Source organism: Natator depressus, chromosome 2, assembly GCF_965152275.1.
Source record: "Natator depressus isolate rNatDep1 chromosome 2, rNatDep2.hap1, whole genome shotgun sequence".
Lineage (NCBI taxonomy): Eukaryota > Metazoa > Chordata > Testudines > Cheloniidae > Natator > Natator depressus.
In genome coordinates this window covers 228,509,915-228,533,097 of record NC_134235.1, presented here as the reverse complement: position 1 = coordinate 228,533,097, position 23,183 = coordinate 228,509,915, and the positions used below count along the sequence as shown (strand labels likewise).

At 50.0% G+C, this 23,183-nt stretch overlaps 1 protein-coding gene across 1 annotated transcript; it reads right to left on the bottom strand.

Moving 5' to 3' along the window:
• Positions 1-7,617: 7,617 nt before the first annotated feature.
• On the bottom strand, positions 7,618-8,919 carry PTF1A (pancreas associated transcription factor 1a). The gene is made up of 2 exons (XM_074943408.1): positions 8,283-8,919; positions 7,618-7,820 (listed from the first exon to the last, which is right to left on the bottom strand). The coding sequence occupies exons 1-2, from the start codon at positions 8,917-8,919 to the stop codon at positions 7,618-7,620; spliced, it is 840 nt and encodes a 279-aa protein (XP_074799509.1).
• Between the last annotated feature and the right edge of the window lie 14,264 nt (positions 8,920-23,183).

Sequence of the window (23,183 nt, the reverse complement as noted above, 5' to 3'; positions counted from 1 at the left end):
GCATGCGCCTCCTCAGCCCCAAGCCTGCGGGGAGAGCGCCTCAGGAGCCAGCCACGGAAATCAGCACCGTCATATTTCTTTTAGGGGCACGGAAAAGCTGTGCACGGCACTTCTCATATTAAACGCAATATTTCTTTGCTTTGGCGGGGGAACAAAAGTCATAGCAAGGCGTCTTTGTGGCTAATTCAGTCAAAGGCACATCCCTGGTTCCCCTGCAGAAAGGTCAGTGTCGTTGTGTATGGTCCACCCGAGGGGGTGTTTTCACAGCGCACACGGAGCCAGCTGTCCCTGTCAGACCCTCGCCACTGGGGAGCACACACTGCGTGGCTGCTAGACACGCCCTACACCTGCGCGGGCTCCCGGGCTCCACGCCTCGCCAACGCTTCTGCTGCTTCTTTTCCCAAACTTTGCCCGCCCAGTGCAAGCCCTCGCTGGCAGCACTCGGAGCAGGGCAAAGGCTGGGAAGGGAGAAGCTTTGCAACTCCTTGCGGGTGCCTACTGGGCGCCTATCAAAGGGGCTTCCAGTCTGCGTGTTACATGTTTGAGAAACTTCCTAGGAATTGCACGAAACTTTAATACGGTTGTGTTAACTGAAGGACCCCTTGTTTAACCCAGGGATTTCCTTGTAAGCTGAGGCACCACACGGCGGCCGTAGCCCACCACAGTTCTTGTATAAGGGGCTCGTGTTGTTTTTAGTTTTATTTGCACTGCACAGAGGCAGGGAGCAGTTCCGCAAGAGCAAACTTGTCCCATCTCTTCCATCGCCAGCATTTTAAAACGCAAAACTCCTGCCGCACATGTAATTATTCAGGCCGGGTTTGACTCCCGCCCCGGCTAGCCGGGGAGCCCCAAGCTATCGCTTGAATTGGGACGGGAACCTCATGAGCGGAACAATTCAGGTTGCATTTCCAAGGGGACTCCTCGTTCTGTGCGCGTAGACCGGGGCGGTGGGTTGGGTGGCTAGAGCTGCAGGTCTGCAAAGTCATTTCACTGGGAAACGTTTTAGGGGCTGTTTTGTTGTTCGCATCATGGCTCAGCCTCTGCTCCCGCAGGAGACACACGCATTGCTCCGCTCCAGAGTGCGTGGGTACCACATACCACAGGTGTCGCGTTATTGCTTACGAGAGGACGGGACCCTCCGGATTTATTCTTCTCGGGGGGGCGGGGAGCAGTGCGCGGGGGGCATGGCCGAGTGAGCCCGGCTCTCGGGATACAGGCGAGGAGAGCCAGCCGGGGGAGCACTTAGCGCCGAAGTTCCTCTAATTCTTATAGCTCTGCTGTCGCCTCAGGTAAAGAAGACGGAACAAATCGCTCTCCCCGAGAAGGGCTGTTGGCTTTGTGCTCCCAGCTCCCGGGCTGGCGATGGCACGTCCTGCCCTGCCCCAGGAGAGGCTTTGGCAGTGAACGCGCCTCCCTCTCGCCCTCCAAGCAGCTCCGTGCAACAGGTTGCCCGGAGCAGGTGCGCTGGCGGGGAAGGGGGATGAGTTGGCGCTGAAGGCAAAGGCCCAGCCGTCCTGGGGAGCCGGCCCGCGGTGCTGATGCTGTGCAGGGGGCAGGTCCGCCACGCCGGCGCCCCAAGGCTCACAACGCCGCTGGCCAAGCAGCCCCAGCGCCTCTGGCCAGGGAGCTGTGCCGCTGGCACCGCGGCCTCCAGCGAGCTCTGCCGCCGCCGCCCCCGCGGGAGGGGGACCCTGCTCTGCCCCCCCGGCAGCCGTGTGGGGGGCTCCTTACCCCGGGAGGGATGGTCGGTGCCCTGGCAAGTCCTTCGGGGGTGCCCCAGCCGCTGCCCCCGAGCCTCGCCAGCGCCTCCTGCGCCCCGACTCAGCCCAGCCTTGCCGGGGCCCCTCTTGGAGACCTCCATGCGCAAAGTGGCCAGGCCAGTCGGAGAGCCTGCGCCTGCGGCCCGTTCCCGGCTCGAGGGGCCACCGACGGCACCCGGGCACCGGCTCAGTCTGGAGCGGGGAGCTGCCTCCTCCCCGGGGCCGCCTCGCCCGGCTCCTCTCCGGTTCCCCGGGGATCCGGGAGCAGCGGGGAAAGGCGGGGCGCATGCGCGCCTCCGGCCGGGGTCCCTCTACAGCCGCTGGCTGCAGAGTTTGGGGAGAGTTTGGCCAAGTTTGCCAGGGAGGCAGCGGGCGCTCGGACGCCTGGCTCAAGTCGCTGGGGAGCGGGGCTGAGGCCCCGGGGGGCTCCCAGCCTGCGGCTCGGGGTGGGCTGGGGGTGGGAGGCGGCGGGGGGGGGAGGAGAGAGGTCTTTGTGTGGCACGGGGAGACACTTGCGCACAAACGCAGCAGCGCGCTCGGCCATGGAGGCCTCTCTCCAGCGAGGCCACCTCCGCCCGGGCGCGCTTCGTTTACAGCCTGGGCCATTCATCCCCCCTCCCCTTTGTTCGCCTTGAAAGTAATGCTGTGAATTAAAAGAAATGACAATATTTTCCGTCTGCTTGAAAGTCCAAGAGAAGGGCCCTTGAGCTTGGCAAAAATCAGGCAAATCATTCATCATGCCACCCCGCACCTGTGGTCTTGGCATTGAAAACCCTTCAGACCCATTCCTATTAAACTTAATTATTCCCCCAAGGCACACAATGGTTGAAATGGAGCAGGTTGGAGTCTGTTTATTGGTCGTAAATGTTTTTCTGAAGATCTTCTGAATCTCATTGTTAGCTCGTTGTTTGAGGCTGCCCTCTTTCTTTCAGCCTAGAGTAGCCTTGGACTTTTCAATTTTCAATCGTAACATCTGCTTAATCGTACGGATCAAAATATGGAGACACAAAACATATGTAATGGTTGATTTGTTAAATCCTGGTAATGAGTTATTAACAAGGGAAAACAATAGGCCAGGATGGTGAGAGCCTTATGGTAACAGAGTCACTGTATGTAACGCCTGACGTTTCCCTTCTTGATAAATGGAACTAAGGCCTGAACGCCAGGTGATAGCAAGAAAATCAATGTCTTTAGGGGCCAGCTCTGAGACTTTTTTTCTATGTGAAAAATTAGGAGACATAAAATTTAATTGGCTGATCAGGGGGAAAGCAGTGGTCTTAAGTTTAATTGCCAGTAGGCTTAGCAAGGGAGACAAAACAAGATTTGGGCCTGTTTGTTTGCTTGCATCCCAGCTTCAAGTCCAAGTGTATCATTGAAAATGTGTTTTATTATAACACATGTCATGCTTTACAGTTCCCATATTGTGTAAAGACAATAGTTAATGGTACATTAAAGACAAGCAAACCATGCCAACACGTCTTGGAGACATTGTAAGGGCCTCTCTCTTTGCTTGTTTTAGGCAGCTGCAGTCCAGGACCCAGAAGCACAAAAAGAACAAGTTTGAAATACCAGGTGCATCCTAGAGAACCACGACAGGGATTGATATGTTATAGCCTAGGACATGAACCTAGCAATAAAGATATCATTTCGATTGTCTGCGGCTTCCACGCCATGTAAAGCAAGAGGCGCCTGAGCAGCCTGCTTGCTGGCAGCAAAGCTTTCCCTCCCTGGGTTTCCCTATCTCCCTCAGCCAAATTCGAACACCTGTTGGCCAGACCTCACAGCCCGTCGTGGGAATCGTTGCCGACCAGTGATTCCAGATCTCTGAAATGCGATTTGTTGTGGAATTATTTCGGACCATTCCCACAGGCTGCAGAATGCTTTGGAAAGAGGGAGATTTACCAGGGAGCACTCAACTGGTGTTTGTTCAACCTCGCAGCTGGTACTCGATGCCACCGAAAGATACATTAATGAAAATGGGATGAGTTCATGGATTTAAGAGGCTTCACACCCCATACAGTATAGGGCGTTAATCCGAATATTGGCAGATTAGAGGCCATGGGAATCACAGTGGGACAATTTCACAGTGCCAGTGACAGCCTCTTTATGCGCACTGCTTTGCCGGAGGAGGATTGCTCTCTTTCCCATACCTTTTCTGTATTTTAGGGCAAAGAGATTGATGCTTTCAGGTTTTTATGGGGTCTTTTTTACAATTAAATTGTCTTTTTAATGGGCTTTAAGGGGCATCACGAATGTTATTGGTCTCAAGAGGACAGTGTCGCCATGTACATTAATAAGCACCGATCCCCCTTCTCGAAAGGCTGTGAGAAGTTACATGGCTCGAAGCCTCTTTTAAAAATACAGGCAGCCTTTGTGATATTTCTTTTCTTTTTGTTTTTAACATAAATCAGAGATCTCTGGGCTGGCCGTGGGTGTTTCTCACATTGGGAATGGGAGGGGGTATGGCCTATAATTAGTCACCTCCTTAAGCAGCCTGCACTGAGAATGAGAAACCACCAAAGGGGAAAATCAGAGGCTAGGTCACTGCATTATTTTCATAGCTGCATATTAGCCATGACGTCCCTCGTACCACTGACGTGAGATACATCCACTTTAGAGCCGATGTGAACTGACTTTGGGAACAGGGAGATTTTTAACTCAAACAAACACAATCTGTAGCCTCTGGCACGGAAGTCTCGGCAGTTTGGTTTTAAGGTAGCACTAAATATCAAAGCAGCTTTTAAAATATGACCCGAGCTTTGATCATGCACCGGGTCTTTTGACTGACGAAATCAGTTTTAAAGAGGGGCATCATTCATTTTAGCGAAAGTAAATGCCTAGGGGAAAGGGGCTAGTTTGTACATATTGTTATTGCTACAATTGTCGTTTTCAGTGTGGTTGGGAGAAAAGGGGCAGGCTGATTAAGAGGAGGCCTGAATAGCTGTCAGTCATGCCTGCCCACACGCTGGTCCTTACAGTGCCAAGCAATATTCCGGACCAGCAAAACCCCTAAAGCTACGGCAAATCTCAGAGTTTGCTCCTGAGACAACAACGCCTGTGTCGGTTTCAGCCGTGGAGCTCTGCTCGCCTTTTGGACAGGAAGACCTGGAATGATCCTTTCCTTCTGCCTTTTGCGGCAGGACTGTTTTTGCAGAACTGCTGCATTAGAATGAATGGATTATGAGTAAGTAAAAAGAAGCTGTCAGTCTCTTTGAAGGTTGCGTTTAAAGGGACTTGCCAAGTCAAGACAGGAGAGTGACAAGATAGAGACCCTGGTGTTTTACAGGCGAAGCCCGGCTCTTCCGCTTGATCTGCATCATACTAAAGGATGTGTTGAAGCATTGAATCACAAAAAAAAGTGGCACGCCAGAGAAAAGGTGGCACATAACAATGATGGTAGTGTTTGAATTGTGGAGTACCCCATTACCAAATCCAATCGGAACGGAGGGGTCTCTACAACAGAAGAAAACGGTACAACACTTCCATAACTTATAATTAAACTGAAGTCCGACTAAAATTTGACTTTCTAATGAGTGTAATGAGATTACATGCCTGATGGAAGCATTTGTGCAAAAGCGACTTTCTGTGTTTAATGAGGTCCTAATACAGGACAAAATCGAATTATAGTTTGACTCTTTTTCTCTCTCAAAGAGCACAGTTAAGTTCAATTACATTGGTGCAAACTTCTCCCTCCCGTTGCAGAATGGGGAGGGGGGCCGGGGTTTGCACTCTGAGACCAACACAGATTTTTGAGCTTTAAAAAAAAAAGAATTAAAAAAACCCTGAAGCCCCAGCTCTGTAGTGTTTGTATGGGTAAGTTGCTCTTCTAATTGCTGTTGGAAGGGGTCCATGCCATCCGCGCTAGCACAAGGGGAACTAAATGCGCTTAACTAGGTTAATGCAATTAGCAGGCATGCAACATATTGCTCCCAGTTTGTGAGCTCTAAAAAAAGAGTCCAGTATATGAGGAGTAATAATTATACCTTGGATCGCCAGCGCCGTTCCCATCCGCCTGGGCACCTCGTTTGCTCAGGTCTGCTCGGGACTCCGCTTGCAGGGCTGGGGTGGGCATCTGGGGCTCTCCCGGGAGCAGTGACGTCGGTGGCTGAGCCTGAGGAGCGGCGGGTACCACGGGAAAATCAGCACCTGCAGCGCTGGCCAGCAGCAGCACCAGGCCTGCAGCCCACGCTCCCCCCCGCCCCAGCCAGGTTCGAGCTCTGGCTCTGCAACACCCCCCCACCACCACCACCACCACACCGCCGCCTCCTGCCCCCCCCCCCCCCCGCAGCAACACATTAACACTTTCCGCGCCGACCCCAGGCGCTCGCGGCTACTTTCCTCTGCCAGGTGGAGTGGCCAAGGGGCGAGCTCGCTGCATCCTCCGAGGCTCGTCCCAGTCCAGCTGGGGGCCAACGGGCTGCTAGCAAAGGCTCTCAGCTCCCGCAGCCCTTGCTCGGGCTTTGAAGTCAAGGGGCGCTTTACCTGCGTAAGGGCTGCAAGGTCCGGCCATTTATTCCTAGCCACAGGGCAGCTCCTCGCTCAAATGTCGCACCCACGGGGCCGGGGCTCCGGTGTTCCTCTGCTTCTTGGCCTCAGGCTTTTGCTGGAAGACAGCCTGGTCTGCGGACCGCGCGCAGCCCCGTGCAATACTCCTGTCCCCTTGTGAGTGCCTGAGCCCCACCCTAGCCCCGGATTATAGGAGCTGGGAGTGTCGCCGAGTCACTGTGTTCTCTGGCCCTGGTGCCCTGGACGCAGCACCGGCACTGGGCTCACATGGCTAGGAAATGCCGCTGGTTTGCAACCCAGCTTGGCTAGGCTGCCGCGGTAAAGCAATAGGGCTGCTCCCTTGTCCTCTTCCTTCTTGGGGCTTTGTTTGTTGAAGAGGTGCCAAATGCATTTTGCTGAGACCAGCAGCGTTGGAGCTGTGCTGAGCTAAGTGCAGCCTAACCAGGTTGTTTCCCAGAAGTTATCTGAAATGCTGTCAGGTGGCTGTTGGTGGATTAGTTCTGAACTCAGTTTAGTTTAAAGTGATTCGTGAGAACGTGTGAAGCTGGTGTTGCACTAGCAGCCTCGTTCTTGGTGGTGGAAACCACAACCAGATCCGTGTCATTGTAAAGAAGCAGAGGGGAATGGAACTGGACAAAGCCATGACTTTAAAACACTTAAGGAGGGCACGTCTAAAGAGGGTGGAGTGAAAAGGAAGATGATGCCTTCCACCGATGTAAGATCAGCCCTCAGAAACGCTCCTTATGCTGAAGGCTAGTCATCCCTGGCGCAGAGGCAATGGTACGGATACAATATAATGCTGCCATTGTTTGAACCAAGTAACCAGCCTGGAACTATTCCTGAACCCTAAATCCCTCTTTTCAGGAAGTGCCCCTTTAAACACCACAGCTCTTATTTGGCTTCTTCAAGGTAACTTGACTGTGATGTAGCTGAAACTTCCAACTTTTTATTCTTTAAGTTCACTATTATATTGTCTGATAGTTTTAGCATCAAAGTCCCACAAAATAAACTGCCTTAGAAGGTTTAATCAGGGTTTATTATTAACAAACATAGAAATAGTCCACATGTGGTAATAAATTATTTTCATATTCTGGAAGTGTTTCCCGAACAGTTTTATCGAAAGGTGCTGGTGGAATAAAACTATTGCATATTTTAAAATCAGGATAAATTATATAAATTATACATACAAATAGACAATACCACCTAATTAACTCTACTTGATAATAAATAGATAAATAAAAACATTGATTGCCATTAGATTTTGAATTTTAAATTACGTTTAAAATATAGGTTTTTACATACAAATGTACACTGGTGTCATGTTTGCATTTACAGTCAAAATATTCACGATTCATGATACAAAATCAAATGGAGGTTCGTTTTCTATGTTGTTTAGAGAAGATTTGTTGTTTAGTTTTCTGGGATCTTCAGGGGTCCACACTTTAGCTGTTCTAATTATGTTTTGTTCCTTAAGTTGCTTTTCATCAGTCCATGACAGAGAGTGCCCAGCAAGAGGAGGCAGTCCGTAATCAGGGTCGCTTGGAGAAGGTGATCCTGGAAAAAGAGAGCAGTAGGAAAATAAATATTTTGCTATATACCAGTGGGAACCAGTCCAGGAACCCCTTCTCTTTGCTCTTGGCCTTTTCAGTGATGCAGGTAACCCAGCTAAATGTATAAGCACTACAGGACCGTGTGACATGCTTTGAAAATACCAGGTTCCTCCCTCTTCTACCGATCAGCCTCGCTGTGGAGGGTCTCAAACCCTCTACAAGGTGCCCTTCTCTACCCAAGCTGCAGTCTTGCGCTCGGAGAGAAGTAGTGGCATCAGGCAAGGTGCACATTCCTTCAGACAAACGGCTCAAAGGAGAACGCGCTGTGTGCGCGCCTCTGAGAGCCTGTCTTTGTGTGTGTCTGGGGAGGTGTAAACCCAGCCCTGGGCTAACTCCAGGGAAGCCAATGGAGTTACGCCAGGGAGCAGTTTGGCCCTGGGCGCCTGTGTCTGTGCTGCCCACTTACTTGTGCCCCTGTGGCAGATGATGACTTTCTTGGGCTGGCTGGGGCTCTCGCTGCTGGCGCTCCGCAGGGGCAGGTCCGACTGCACCAGCTCGCTCAGGAAGTTGATGTAGCCAATGGCCAGGCGCAGGGTGTCCACCTTGGAGAGCCGCTTCTCGTAGGGCAGCGTGGGGATGTGGGACCTCAGCCCCTCGAAGGCGTCGTTGATGGACTGCATCCTCCGGCGCTCCCGCACGTTGGCCGCCTGCCTCAGCTGCTGCAGCTCGGCCTCGGAGCGCACCCGCCGGCGCCGCTTGGCGGAGCTCAGCGCCTTGAGCCTGCCCCCCGGGGACAGCAGCTCGGAGGCGGCCGCCCCGCAGCACTCGTAGGGGACGCTGGGCGAGGACGGGGAGGAGGAGGAGGAGAAGTTGGCCGCGGCGGCCGCCGCCTCGCAGCAGTAGCCCCCCTGGCCCTGCCCCCCGTCCCGGTAATACTCCTGGAGCTGGTGGCTCAGGAAGTCCACGTCCTGCTCCAGGAACTCGTCCGCCTCCAGGGGGTCGCGGGAGGACTGGTCCGTGAAGAAATCCTCCTCGTCGAAGTAGGGGGGCGAGGAGAAGGAGTCCAGGCCCCCGGGGAAATGCTCCAGCAGCACCGTCTCCATGCTGCGCCCCGGCCCGGGCACGCTGGGGCGGCTGCAGCCCGCTGCCGCCCGGGGACCCAGCCGCGAGGAGCCTCCTGATGCTCCTGAGCCACTCGCCCCTGCTGCTCCCGGCGAGCCGCCCTCCGCTGCTGCGGCCCCCGTCCCTGCAACTGCGGCCCCGGCTGCGGCTGCGGGCGCTGCCCTGCCCCGGCGCCTCTGCCTCTCTCTGGGGAGGCGGCTGGGGACTTGCTGGAGCTGAGGGCTGGCACGCGAGGATTCTTATAACTACATCCACAGGCGCGTGCCATTAACCAACAGCGCCAGCCAATCAGAGCGAGCCGGCGAGGGAGAGACTCGGGCGCGGGGAGGGTGCGTACACCTAGAAAGCTCCTGAGCGATGAGGGGAGAGGCGGGGCCCGGGCCAGGCTCGGGGGGTGGCGGGGCGCTGCCCCAGCTGCTGCCCCAGCTCTACCTGGCGCTGCTATGGCACCTTCAGGTGTTTGCCCTCACCCCTGCTCCGGGCGCATGCAGGCCGAGTTGGGGAAGAGGTGATGAAATGCAGTAGCAGCTCTGGGTGATTTTATCTGCGCCAGATCACCGCGGCTGTGGGCAGGACACCCTTGGTGGCCCTTCCAGTCGCTGTGCTATTTACCTATAACGCAACATTCAGCAACCTGAAAGGGAAACAGCAAGGCTGGTTTGTCGCCACGCTGTAGATTCCCCCCGTCTTAGAGATCGTGGACCCTAACATGGCTTTGATGAGCGCCACTTAGCAAGATACAATTCTTCAGTCTCTGATGAGGAAGGTGATTATACCTGCCCTAGAGAGCACGAAGCCTAAAGCACTGTGCGCTCAGCCTCTGCTCAGACTGAGAGTTTCGATATTTACATCCCCTGGGACTGTCACAAAGCATTTTGCTGCTGTCTTTCTTTAGGGTGCTCTTGGAAAATTAATTAAAGCAATGTCTTTCCATTTCTTCTGTTATAGAATGTGACCATGTCATTCTAGATTTTGAACAGTATCTGCTTCGCTGGAGACTTTTTAACTACACAAGGTGCTGAACAGCAGGTGGATGCCATCCCAAAGTATCTTTATTTCTTTATCAAACACTTTTGAAATGGAGCATGAACTTACACAGATCACATTCGCAAAATCTACAGACGCGAAGTATGCCTTCCAAAGAGGTATACTTCATTCCTTGATACTTGCTGTCTTTGTCTAGTCACTTAAATATTTTTCCACCGTGTATTTAAGTAGTAACACCATTTATTCAGAAAATCTGTGAGTTTAAGCCATTTTAAGAGTTATTTTAAAAGCAGGCATATGGTTGATGGATTGCTCGAGTGCTATTTTATTATTTTATTGGCGTTTGAAATTAAGACGCTCTAACATCAAAATAAATTACATCAACTTCTTGCGTTTGGCTGTGTATCGATTTTAAACATATCGGATTTTACTTCCCCCTTCCCCACGCCACTGCTCCTCTGGCTCAGAAAGCACTCATTTTGCCGAGGTTCTGTTAATAATTCTCTAGCTGACTCTAATTGATGACAGTGTTAAAAATTCTCACTGGGGTAAAATGGATTACACATCAGATTAGGGAAAGATTATCTCTGTGATTAACACTGCAATATTTTGCTCAGCAGAGTCTGTTGGGGTTTATCGAAATTCACTTTCCAATGTATTACTGAGCATTTGCACAGATCAAAACAAAAATGGAAACATATCCTTCCTATATCAGCAAAGCAAGACAGGAAAAATAATAAATGACTGGACTTCAAAGCATTTAACAAAATTTGGATAACATAAGAGTAAAATGTGTCTCATAGTAGTGAACAAAGGCCTTTGTCAGAGCTATTTCTTGGGAAGTCCTGTTTTTGGACTAACCACGCCGACGTGTAAAAGAAAAGAATAAGATCCACGTTTTAGTTCGGTAGGTTTTATTCAGAAACATGAACAGAAATGAAACAACCCCGGTGGGACGCTGAAAATAACCCCCATTTGTTATGCTGAGGGGCAGGCAGTAGTGTGCTGGGGGAAGCCCAGCTCGAAGGAACTGGGAAGATTTGGGTCTATTTTTCGATCCACGTAGAAAGAGTCCCTTCAAAGGGATTCCTCTCAGCAGATAAAGACTGAAACTTGAAACTATTTGAGAGGTATTTTGCCCATAGATTTGTTTTCATTCCTTATGAAATGTAAAAACATATAAAGCTTTATATTATATTAAAAACAGCTCAGACTAGCTTTACCCCAGCGGCTCTAGTAGGCAGGAATTATGTACTTTCAGAGAAGAATTAATATTCATACAATAGCAGTTAGAAGGGAGTTTCCTATTAGTAACTGTTCCTCCTCCTGGCTCTTTGCGGGGGAAGAGGGAAGAAGCTCATGGACAGCAGGATTAAGACCATGATGAGTAAAACATAACCCTGTGCACGCTGGAATGGCTGCCTCGGACGAAAGGAAAGCTGCAAGGCAGAGGTAGGCGAGCAGCGTTAACAGGAGCACACCTTCTGCAGCACACTTGCATGTGACCTTGTCCTACAGAATGTGACCTCGAATTAACTGCTTGGGGAGGAGAGAGAGCCCTAAACCCAGCCTGGCCCGTTAGGTTTAGAAAAACCTTCCTCCTTTGTAAAGCAGTGGCCCTAGTGAATGCAGCGGTACTGCCAGGATCGAAGAGCTAAAAGCAGCGGGATCTTCATCAATCAGCGACAGCCCTCTGGTCAATCAGTTTCTCTGGTAGCCGCCCAGCAGCCCCAAGGGTCACGCAGTGATCAGCAGAGGCGTCTCTCCCCAGCCAGCCTCCAAAGAACAGCAGCGTCCCCCAGTTCTCATGACCTGGCTGGGCCCCTGCTCGGAACACCGGGGAGGGAGCTCGCCCGGCTGTCTGGCGGTCAGGCTTCCTGGCGTGACAAAGGAAACTTTGGGACCTTGCTGGAAGCTGCAAGGGGTGAGTGGCAACGAGGTGCCAAATCCCAGCCAGCATGACACTGCAAGGTTCGTCCTAATTCATTTAATAGTTATGTTGTTAGTCTTCGTGTTCACAGTGCGCGAGGGGTGGGAAACAGGATGAAAACCCAATGGGGCAAAACGCCCCTTGACTTCAGTGGGGCCAGGCTTTCATCCTCCGCCTCTGCCCGGAGAAGGACAAAACAGACACTTTTCTGCCTTCTCAATGTTCCTAGTGCTAACAAAACGCAAGGTGCACAGGCCTGCCGGCACAATTACTGCAGGAGAGGTGATTTTACATCTCAGGGCTTGTCTACACCGGCAATTTACAGCGCTGCAACTTTCTCGCTCAGGGGGTGTGAAAAAACACCCCCCTGAGCGCTGCAAGTTTCAGCGCTGTAAAGCGCCAGTGTAGACAGGGCCCCAGCGCCGCCACACAAGACATGCTCAACTAGAACCCCAAGCCATTGAGAAATATTAATGAATTTGCTGAATCGTAGGAAATCTGGTGCACTAAGAGCCACTGAGCCCGAGAGATAAAGGTGCAGCAATTGTTCCCAGTCTCTGAAATCACGCTGTAATATGCAAGAGCACCCAGGCCCTGGGATGTTACCTCCTAGTGCCCGGATTGCTGATGAATTGCCGAGAGACATGATTCTGGGATAAAGAGAGGGTTCTGATTTTTTCACTACTGCACCTTGTTTTCGTGTCAAGTGTATTTGCTTTGGCAGCAGCCAAGTAATGGGAAGAAATTCTAGAGGGTTTCATCTGCCCTAAATAAATACATTTATGAAATGTTCTCAAATAATCTTTGCTGGCCGTTTCAAGATCACCAGGTGGATGCCGCTCTGGAAGACACGGAAGAAAAGATGTCACGATTAAGGAATATAAGAGGCTATAAGATACAGTGACAGCCTCCTGCAAAGTGAATTCCGAGCAGTATCAAATGCAGGCCTAATTCCTTGCGTGGAAAAGGAAAGTCTCTGTGCTGATTAGCTCACTATAATTAGTTACTGGTTCTACCAGTTGAATGAAAAGGAGATCGCTTTATAATCTTACCTTCATCCGAGTTGCTTTATAGGTACTATTCAATTATCTCTTGCCTTCCCATTTACAACTCTTGGCTAATGGAAAGACTCATGGCGGTATAATTATTCATAAGAAACTGTGCCCTGTCATTCCAAGGTTCATCAGATAGAAAGCCAAAGGTTTAGTGCGATGTCCTTCACTTGTGCAACTATGAAAGTTGTTTGAACTCCTGAAAAGTAAACATAATAAATTATTATAATCAGACTTGTACTTCGTGGCCTCATTCAGGAATAACGAAAATACAATGGCAGTGAACAAGTACCGGCCCATTGACAAGAAGAGCCCTACTGATTGCTAGAATACGTTTTTTCCCCCTGTTATCTGTAAAATACTGTTTGCCTGGTTGGTGTTACAAACTTAGTTTCACAAGGTACAGGAGTCAGAAGGGGCAAATGCCGTCTGGGCCCCGGATCAAGGGGACATACAAGTGACCTAGCATGACCTTTGCTACCTCTAGGCACTCAGGTCCTGAACTCACTGCAGTGTGACCAGATGCAGGGTCAGTCCTTGTAGAAAGATCTAGCAAGACCAAGAACTAGGGGTCACCAAATGAAATTAATAGGCAGCAGGTTTAAAACAAGCAAAAGGAAATACTTCCTCACACAAAGCACGGTCAATCTGTGGAACTCCTTGCCAGAGGATGTTGTGAAGGCCAAGACAATAACAGAGTTCAAAAAAGAACTGGATAAGTTCATGGAGGATAGGTCCATCAATGGTGATTAGCCAGGCTGGGCAGGGATGGTGCCCCTAGGCTCTGTTTGCCAGAAGCTGGGAATGGGCGACAGGGGATGGATCACTTGATGATTACCTGTTCTGTTCATTCCCTCTGGGGCTCCTGGCATTGGCCACTATGGAAGACAGGATACTGGGCTAGATGGAGCTTTGGTAGGACCCAGTATGGATGGTCTCAAGACCTGAAAATTAGCAAGTCCACCCAAAGACAAAGACACTTCACCCAGAAACCTCTGACACGGTATGTCCTCCTGGAGTCTCTCGCCTTAATGCGCAGGAGTTTATAGGTGAGATATTTGCGCTACAGCTAAGCACCAAGACTTCAGCCACGGAGATGTGAAAGGCTGAAATAGGAACCATGTTGTCTGGTCAGACTAATTCTGACCAATGGCTGAGAGACTCTGGGGGGACTCAAAGTCTATGTGCCCTGTCCGGACTCCTCCCAAATACCCTGTTTTAGGCTAGGCTTTGGAACAGCATCGTACCATGGCCTCGTGTTTGTTAGCGCTTGCGCGCCTGCAGCATTTGATTGAAGTTCTGACATTGCCATGGCCCCGGCAGCAGCGAAATGCTCAGGCTATCGGTGCTCGGAGAGAGGCGCCACTACTCTGCCTGGCATTTTGGACTGGCTACATCAGCGGGCGAAAAGCCCTCGCCTCATTCTCCTCTCTCTATTCCTCCTTCTGTGGTGGGAGCTGCAGCGCTCCTGCAGGTTCGTGTCTCGCCGTAGCCACCTAGCTGCTGAAACGTCCATGTATTCCGCGGAAGCGTTCATGGTCTTCAGTGTGCCAGGCTGCTCTGCACCTGGGCGGGGAAGCGGGGGCTGGGAGCGTGACAAAGTCTGACAGCGCTGGAAATGAGCCGTGGGGACTGGGGATAACGGAGTGGGGAGGCATAGGGGCACAGTGAGTGTCAGGGCTTGCAGGATGCAGAGTAAGTGTGCACAAGGTATGTCGGTCAGCGGGACAGCAGGACTGCTGCGGAGATGAGAGAGGAGGAAAGGCACTGCGGACACTTCGGAAACTGAATGCTCCGCAGGGCTTGGAAATATTGGAATTAGCAGAGTACCGGGCATGTCCGAAACGCTAAAAGCAGTCGAAGTGATAGGGGTACTGGCTGTGCTTAGGCTGATCCTGTAGGAGAACCCTCAATTTAAACGTGACACCTGGAATTTAAAATACTCCCCCGTTAGATTATGTCACTATAGCTCCTGTATATCAAAGATGAGACGATGTGATTGCTTGAAACAGTGCGTGAGATTTTTTGACATCAAATCAGATCCCAGGGGTCTTTGAATCAAGTATGATGCCGCGGACGCAATTATGATTTTTTTGTACTGTGTGACTGATGCCAGTCATTACGCTGAAGATAACTGGGGAAGGGACTAATTCAATGATGTTTTATAGGCAAAGCATTCTGTCATTTTTCATTTACATTTGAAGATTAATAAAATTAACCTATCCACTTTAAGATTTAAGGAGCAATCTTAGACAGGCGGGGACATGTGACCCTAGCACACATCTTAGATTGCTCCAGATATCATGCAAGTGTAACTTTTTAAAGCAGTGAAAAAGCAGCACTGCAGTCTTAAACATTGGAATTCCCCTGGGCAAGTCCTGTCTGTTGCAAACGTGGCTGTTTCAATATTTGAATTAGTTGGGCATTTTATCTTATAGTTTAGTGTCTTATTCACTCGCAAACCACACTCCAACTGTTTGGAGAGGGAGCTGTGAGGAAGGACTGTAAACCCGGCAGTATGAACCCCTGCGGGCAAGTCCCACACCCTGGAGTGACCACTTTCAGCAAAGTAAATATTCTGCTCTAAATCCAAAAATGTTGTATATAAACTACATGCCCTGAGAATCCAGGAACAAGTGGAGGTTTGATGCATTAGTCATAGTAAGGGCCCAGTTCTAGTCCCTTCCAAGTCAACAGGTGATTTGAATGGGGAACAAAATGAGGCCTAATTATTGCTCCATGGCTACAGTAATCCTGAAACAATGTCATCATGGAAATACAAGCATTTGCTGTGTTTAAATTAGGCGATATCCCCTGTGGCCCAGATTGGTGACAGGCTTGGAGCTTTGAGAGTTGCATTTATTGAGGGCCAAAGAACTATTCCAACGTGTCACCATTTCCATTCCTGGGGGCCTACCAAGGCAGCACTGTTTTGTGATCAGCAATTGCTGAAGAAATTATAACAGACAATGGGAGCACGGTAGGGTATTGGTTTTTATTTTCAGCTTTCTGCTGCATAGCATGATTTCAAACATGCAACTACAAGCCCTCCTTATCCTAGAGCTAATGAAGGACCTACAGCAGTGTTTCTCAACCTTCTCAGGTTGGCAACCCCATAACCACAGTCAAAAAATGTTGTGACCCCCCCTACATGCACTATGAAAATAAGAGTGAAAAATGTATCAGTGATCACAATGAGAAACCTACATAACTTTGTGTGTCTTGAGAGGTTGGCGGAGAATACCTGACCATGAAGGATAAGAGTGTGTTGGGAATGGGGAGCTAGATTTTCTTTGCTTTAGACTAATAAAATGTTCAATGCCTAGCAACCCCTACATGCCCCATTGCCTTTCCTGATCCCCCTGCAGGCCAGGACCCACTGTTGAGAAACATTGGCCGAATGGCAAGATCGACCACACTGTTTTAGAGCCTGAGCCAACAGAAAGTCTCCTCTCAGCTATTGGCCCCTGGAAGCTCTACAGGTACCCTGGGCTGCACTGCACAAACCCCTAGGCCGGAGGTGGAAAACTCCTGACTTCCTACCACTGGAAACTGAATTAGGCATTCTGAACCGGCCCTGGCTTCATTACAGGCCCTGTCTTCATCCTGCCCACTCTGGCAATTGGCTTCCTAGGACTGGCTTGGAGGGTGGGTGAGTCTCCACTGAACATGCCCAGAAAGTGCCCCAACGGTGGATTAAGCCGGGAGTAGCCGAACTCAGGAAGCAGAAAGCCACTGGGGAGGGCAGCAGCCCAGAGGAGCTGCGCTCTCTGGCTGAGCTCCAGACTGGAGCTGTCAGTCAGTGCGGAGACAGAAAGGATCCCACCGGGCACAAGATTCCCTGTCTTCTGTGGGCCCGTTTACTGCACCCCGTGTGTGCCCCGCGAGGAGCTCTGTCGTGCTGACTCCCTCTCACCTGACTGTTAAGCTTCGTTGTCCCATTTTCCGGCCTTACTTGTCTTTCACAATCTCTGCCTGCCCGGCCCTTGCACCGCCGGCTCCCCAGTCAAAGCGGAGCCCGCTGGCGGCTGGGGAGCGCGCTCCTCTCCAGAGCGCGGAGCGCAGCGCGGTCTCCGACGTGCGGTCTCTGCGGTCGCCCAGAGCCCCGCTCCCCACAGCTAACCTCGGTCGCCTGAAAGCGCCCGGCTTGCTGGGAGGAGAGGCGGCGCCTGTGCACCAGGCCGGCACGAAGCGCTGCTCGAGCTGGTTTAAAACGAGAGGTGGCCCAAGCTGCACGGTTCAGCTCCAGTTTTCAATCACCTCCAAGAAGTTCGGGGCTCGGTGGCACCGGCGCCTTTTGGTGCAGCCCACTGGAGCCACGCGGCCCCGAGCAAAACCTGGGTTCAGGTGCAGATTTTGGGTGGGTCCCATGACCACTTCAAACCATATTTAAGCAATCCCTGTCTCTCTGCCACAGGGACATGCCCTGCGCACGTGCCCAACCTCACTGGCCATGGCACAGACTGGGGAGCTGACTCTCCATCCTCCCCACGCATCGCGGCAGCTCACGTCTCCAGAGGGTCTGGCAGGGCGGATCCCCGCCCCGCCCCGCCCCCCCCCCAACGCACCGCGTGAAGCCCGTTTTCTGTTTTTCTTGTCGTAGGTTCCCCTCTCTCGCCTCCCTTTGCGCTCCTGTGAGGAGGAATCGCTCCCCTCTGCCCTGGCACCGCGTCACAGCCTTAGGGTTCAACACATGAAACAGGTGCAGTGCCTGTGTGCCAGGGGAATGAAATCCCCTAGGCCAAGCAGAGCGGCGTAAAACAGCTTTCCCGGTCAGAGTTGAGGCTCTCTCCACACTTAACCGCTGCAAACTTGTTTATAAAGTATCAGCCAGAAGCCTATTATAATAAACAAGTTACACGCCCTTAACTAGCTGGACTTCCAAGGCAAAGGGCAGACCAGACCCATCACTACAGCATGGGAATGACTCCAAACACCCGCCTAGCCCACACTTCAAAGACCGTACTCCGCTCTCACTTTGCAAAGTGTAAAAGGAAATAATTCCCTGGATCACTGGTTTTAAAGTGCTCCAACCTGAACCGGGAGCTGCACAAAAATAAAGGAAACATGGACGATGTCAAAGGGCAGCAAGGTCCTCAAAGGTCAGCAGAATGTGTGCCATCCTCAGCCGTTTGATTTTCATGGGTCTGTGTTTGCTGGTCTGGTTGTGGACAGGGTTTTTATATCCATTCTTCTGTCGAATATAATTAGTGTCTAGCCTATCTATATCCCCATGTAGGGATCCCAGGGTTTTTGTGTTTACAGTGCTACTTATTCCAGCTCTCCAATCCAAAATGAGCTTCCAAAACGACCTCTTTCCCAGACATAAACTACACCACCATAGTTATCCTTATATAAGCAATGAATAATCTTTTGCGGGAGCTGCCAGGTCTGACTCAGAACTGCAATGCATATAGCCAGGACTGTGCCTGGCCCTTTGTAGGTGCAAAAGGTAGGTGGGGAGAACCCAAAGTGCTTTTCCTCCCTTCCTTGTACCTTCCCCCCCCCCCCCCCCACACACACAAAGAGGAGTCAGGTAACAGTTCTGTTTCCTTCTAGCCCCCCTGGAGTACACTGCTAGCTATCCAAAAGTGGCAGATAGTGGAAGAAGCAGAGCTATACCACCCTCTCTATATTTAAATATTAGCCAGGGGAGCTGGCCAGATAAGCAGGAGAAAGTATACTCTGCACTGCACTCTGTACTCTTTTAGTGGGTGGTACAAAAAGCAGCTGGCCTAGCATGTCCCCCGGCGAGGTACGGCTAGACACTGCCCCCTAGCGTAGGCCTGCGCATTAAAGGCACAACTCAGCACATCATAATTGCCTTCGTTTCATATTGTCCCAGAACATTATAGTCATATATCTTAGTCCATTTTGCTGTGTTCCAAAATAGATAAATAAAATGAAGAATACTTTAACTTGTATTAATAATTTGTACTGAATGTTACTTGGAATTAAATGACTAATCATACATACTAAAATTATTAATCATATGCATAGCTGAAACAGCAGAAAAAAATCCATATCCATTCATTGGTTTATGGACCCAAAGTCTCCCCAAATCCATGTGAAGTTCCTGAATGTTGAAAGCTGTGTGTAAAACCTCATGTACTCAGATAATTTACTGCTGGATACAAACGTATCCTGATCCTGCAGTCCTGTCTCATTCAAAATTCCCATTGACTTCGGGAATAAGTCTCCTAAATAGTTTCTTATGCATACATTATTCCAGTTGAAATTGTTGCTAACTTAAGATCATGAAATGATCTTGAGAGCCTCCTGTTATAGCTGGCGCTAGCGTACAGAGATCTTCATGACTTCGTGTAAAACACTGCACTTCTAGATGGTCCACCATCACACACAGGGGAAACGGACAGGTTGGAAGAGAGACACTCTCAGCATGGAGACTTTTTCTAATTTTCTGAGACCTGTAGTGCAGATTTACGAAGAAATAATTTGTTCCCAAGCTTTCCTGAACTATGGGGCACATTTTGACCTGTAGAAATGATTAAAAATCTATTGACTTTTGTGGAGTTGCATCTACTTACGCGGGAGGGTGTGAGATCAATAAAGTCACACCCACACTGATGCAAATACAGAATAATAAAGGTCCAGATTTTCAAAAGACCTTAGAACCCAGCAGCTCTCACTGTGACAACTGAGGTGCTGAACTCTTTTGAAAAGAAAAGGAGTACTTGTGGCACCTTAGAGACTAACCAATTTATTTGAGCATAAGCTTTCGTGAGCTACAGCTCACTTCATAAGCTTATGCTCAAATAAATCGGTTAGTCTCTAAGGTGCCACAAGTACTCCTTTTCTTTTTGCGAATACAGACTAACACGGCTGCTACTCTGAAACCTGTCTTTTGAAAAGGTGGGCACTTATTGTGGTGCCTAAATGGCAGCTGAGGTCTTCTGAAAATTGGCCCTCAGTAGTGAATTTGGCCCATCTATGTTAGCAGATAGGCAGAGGCATCCATAAAGTCTACAGCAACTATGCTAGCACATCCCCATTCCAAACCCCACCCTCGCTCATTTGAAACTGGATAGCATCTTTTCAGTTAAACTTATGATTAGAACATGAAATATCCAAGAACATCTATTTTTTTAACTAGGTAACTTGGTTACATCAAGTGCTTCCACTTTCTGTTCAGATAAAGAATGTACTGCAACGCTGTGGGTTTCCCCAGAGCAACCCATAATGCATAACTGTACAGTGCTGCACATGGGAGTGCGGGGGCTGGGGCTTCTTCTAGACCAGTGGTTCTGAATCTTTCCAGATGACTGTACCCCTTTCAGGAATCTGATTTGTCTTGCATACCCCCAAGCTTCACCTTGCTTAAAAACTACTTGCTTACAAAATCAGACATACAAATACAAAAGGGTTCCAGAGGTGATCCCAGCATCACAGGCCGGTAAGCCTGACTTCAGTACTGGGCAAACTGGTCGAAACTATAGTAAAGAACAAAATTGTCAGACACATAGATGAACCTAATTTGTTGGGGGAAGAGTCAACATGGTTTTTGTAAAGGGAAATCATGCCTCACCAATCTACTAGAATTCTTTGAGGGGGGTCAATAAGCATGTGGACGGGAGGGGGGCAGTGAATATAGCATACTTAGATTTTCAGAAAGCCTTTGACAAGGTCCCTCGCCAAAGGCTCTTAAGCAAAGTAAGCTGTCATGGGATAAGAGGAAAGCTCATCTCATGGACTGGTAACTTGTTAAAAGATAGGAAACAAGCGGTAGGAATAAATGGTCAGTTTTCAGAATAGAACGAGGTAAATAGTGGTGTTCCCCCAGGGGTTCGTACCAGTCCTATTCAACATATTCATAAATGATCTGGAAAAAAGGGGTAACAGTGAGGTGGTAAAATTTGCAGATGATACAAAACTATTCAAGACAGTTAAGTCCCAGAAAGACTGTGAAGAGCTACAAAAGGATCTCCCAAAACTAGGTGACTGGGCAACAAAATGGCAGATTAAATTCAGTGTTGATAAATGCAAAGTAATGCACATTGGGAAACATAATCCCAACTATATGTATAAAATGATGGGGTCTAAATTAGCTCTTAACACTCAAGAACAAGATCTTGGAGTCATTGTGGATAGTTCTCTGAAAACGTCCACTCAGTGTGCAGTGGCAGGCAAAAAAGCAAACAGAATGTTGGGCATCATGAAGAAAGGGAGAGATAATAAGACAGAAAATATCATATTCCTCTGTATAAATCCATGGTATGCCCACATCTTGATCACTGCGTGCAGATGTGGTCGCCCTATCTCAAAAAAGATATATTGGGATTGGAAAAGGTTCAGAAAAGGGCAACAAAAATGATTAAAGGTATGAAATGGCTTCCGTATGATGAGAGATTAATAAAATTGGGACTTTTCAGCTTGGAAAAAAGACGACTAAGGGGGGATATGATGCAGGTCTATAAAATTATGACTGTGCGGAGAAAGTAAAGAAGTGTTATTTACTCCTTCTCATAACACAAGAACTAGGGGTCACCAAATGAAATTAACAGGCAGCAAGTTTAAAACAAAAGGAAACATTTCTTCACACAACACAGTCCACCTATGGAACTCTTTGCCAGAGGGTGTTGTGAAGGCCAAGACTATAACAGGCTTCAAAAAAGAAACTAGATAAATTCATGGAGGATAGATCCATCAATGGCTATTAGCCAGGATGGGCAGGGATGGTGTTCCTAGGCTCTGTTTGCCAGAAGCTGGGAATGGGAGACAGGGGATGGATCACTTGATGATGACCTGTTCTGTTCATTCCCCCTGGGGCATCTGGCATTGGCCACTGTCAGAAGACAGGATACTGGGCTAGATGGACCTCTAGTTGTTCTTACGTTGTGTCACAGTACACTATTACTGAAAAATTGCTTACTTTCTAATTGTTCCCATATAATTATAAAATAAATCAATTGGAATATAAATATTGTACTCACATGTCAGTGTATAGTATATAGAGCAGTATAAACAAGTCATTGTACGAAATTTTAGTTTGTACTGACTTCGCTAATGTTTTTATGTAGCCTGTTGTAAAACTAGGCAAGTATCTAGATGAGTTGATGTACCCCTTGAAGACCTCTGCCTACACCCAGGGGTACCCCTGGTTGAGAACCACTGTTCTAGACTTCTGTGGCTATCACTTTACGCCCAGAAACCTTCTGCTTGGTGCTCAGAAGTACAGTGCTTACATGAGCTAGAGAAGGCTATGGGTGTAAGTGATCACCATAGAAGTCAAAAAGGAAAGTTACACCTCTCCCCCCCACCCCCAAGAGCACTGTTGACTTTATTGACCCCACCAAGTGTTTCGGGTTGCTAATGCTCCAGAGTCAATGCTGCTATGGCAGAACGAGCTGGAATCTGTTCGGCCCCTGCATCAGCATAAGCTGTGCCGGCCAAGGTAGCTTTCAGAATGGTTATTAAATAGGAGGCAAGAGGAACAGGGCTGGGTCTTTAGACTCCATTTGTGTCTCTTGCAGGGCAGGGGGTTAAATAAAAAAACCAAACAAAACGGCCAGGTGCTGCACCGCAGGGCCAGCTCCTGCAGCCCCATCCTCTTAGACCAGCGGTGCCTTGTGCCTGGAATTGTCCCCTTGTGACCCGAGGACAGAGCACATCTGATCTGGAGTCACTGCGGGGGCTCGCCCAGGTGCTCTGACTACACTCTCCTCTCAGGACAGAGACGCGCTGGAAACGGCGAGATTTGGGGGCAGTTTCCAGCGGTGAGGTGGCTGCAGCCCAGCGATAAGGTGCAAGGGAAGCAGGGGGCCCATTCTCCGCTTCTTTACACCCGTTTTACACCTTGTCAGGCCTCTGGCTTCAGCGGGGCCGCTCCTGATTGACAGGGCGGTGAGCCAGAAGAGAAGCAGGTTGGGAGCCTGGATCCCCCACCTCACAGTCCCGTTCTCCATGGGCCAACGCGTGAAGCCCATAGATAATGGGGCGAGCGCTGCCCCCGCTACTGGGACAGGGCCGGGGCGATCGGGACACAATAAATAACGCCACAAGAGCAGCGAGCCGGCGATTGTGCGGCCGCCCGCTCCTCCGGCCCCCTCTGCGGGCGCTTGTCTGGGACGCACCTGCAGCACGGGCCGCGGCGGCGGCTCCCCCACGCGGGGAGCTGGTACCTGGCCTCGGGGCCGGCAATGCACCGTAAACAGCCTCTTGTCCGGCGCGGAGCCCACGGCGCCTGCCAGCCCCCCACCCCCAGACCGGGCCCCGCGCATGGGAATCCCAACACTTGTGCTCGCAGGAGGGGGGCGCC

Bases quoted from the DNA above. Each gene is read 5' to 3' on its own strand.
- PTF1A (XM_074943408.1), bottom strand. From the start codon at position 8,919: ATGGAGACGGTGCTGCTGGAGCATTTCCCCGGGGGCCTGGACTCCTTC. The intron at 7,821-8,282 runs GTAAGTGGGCAG...CTCTTTTTCCAG, and splicing joins CATCTGCCACAGGGGCACAA to GATCACCTTCTCCAAGCGAC.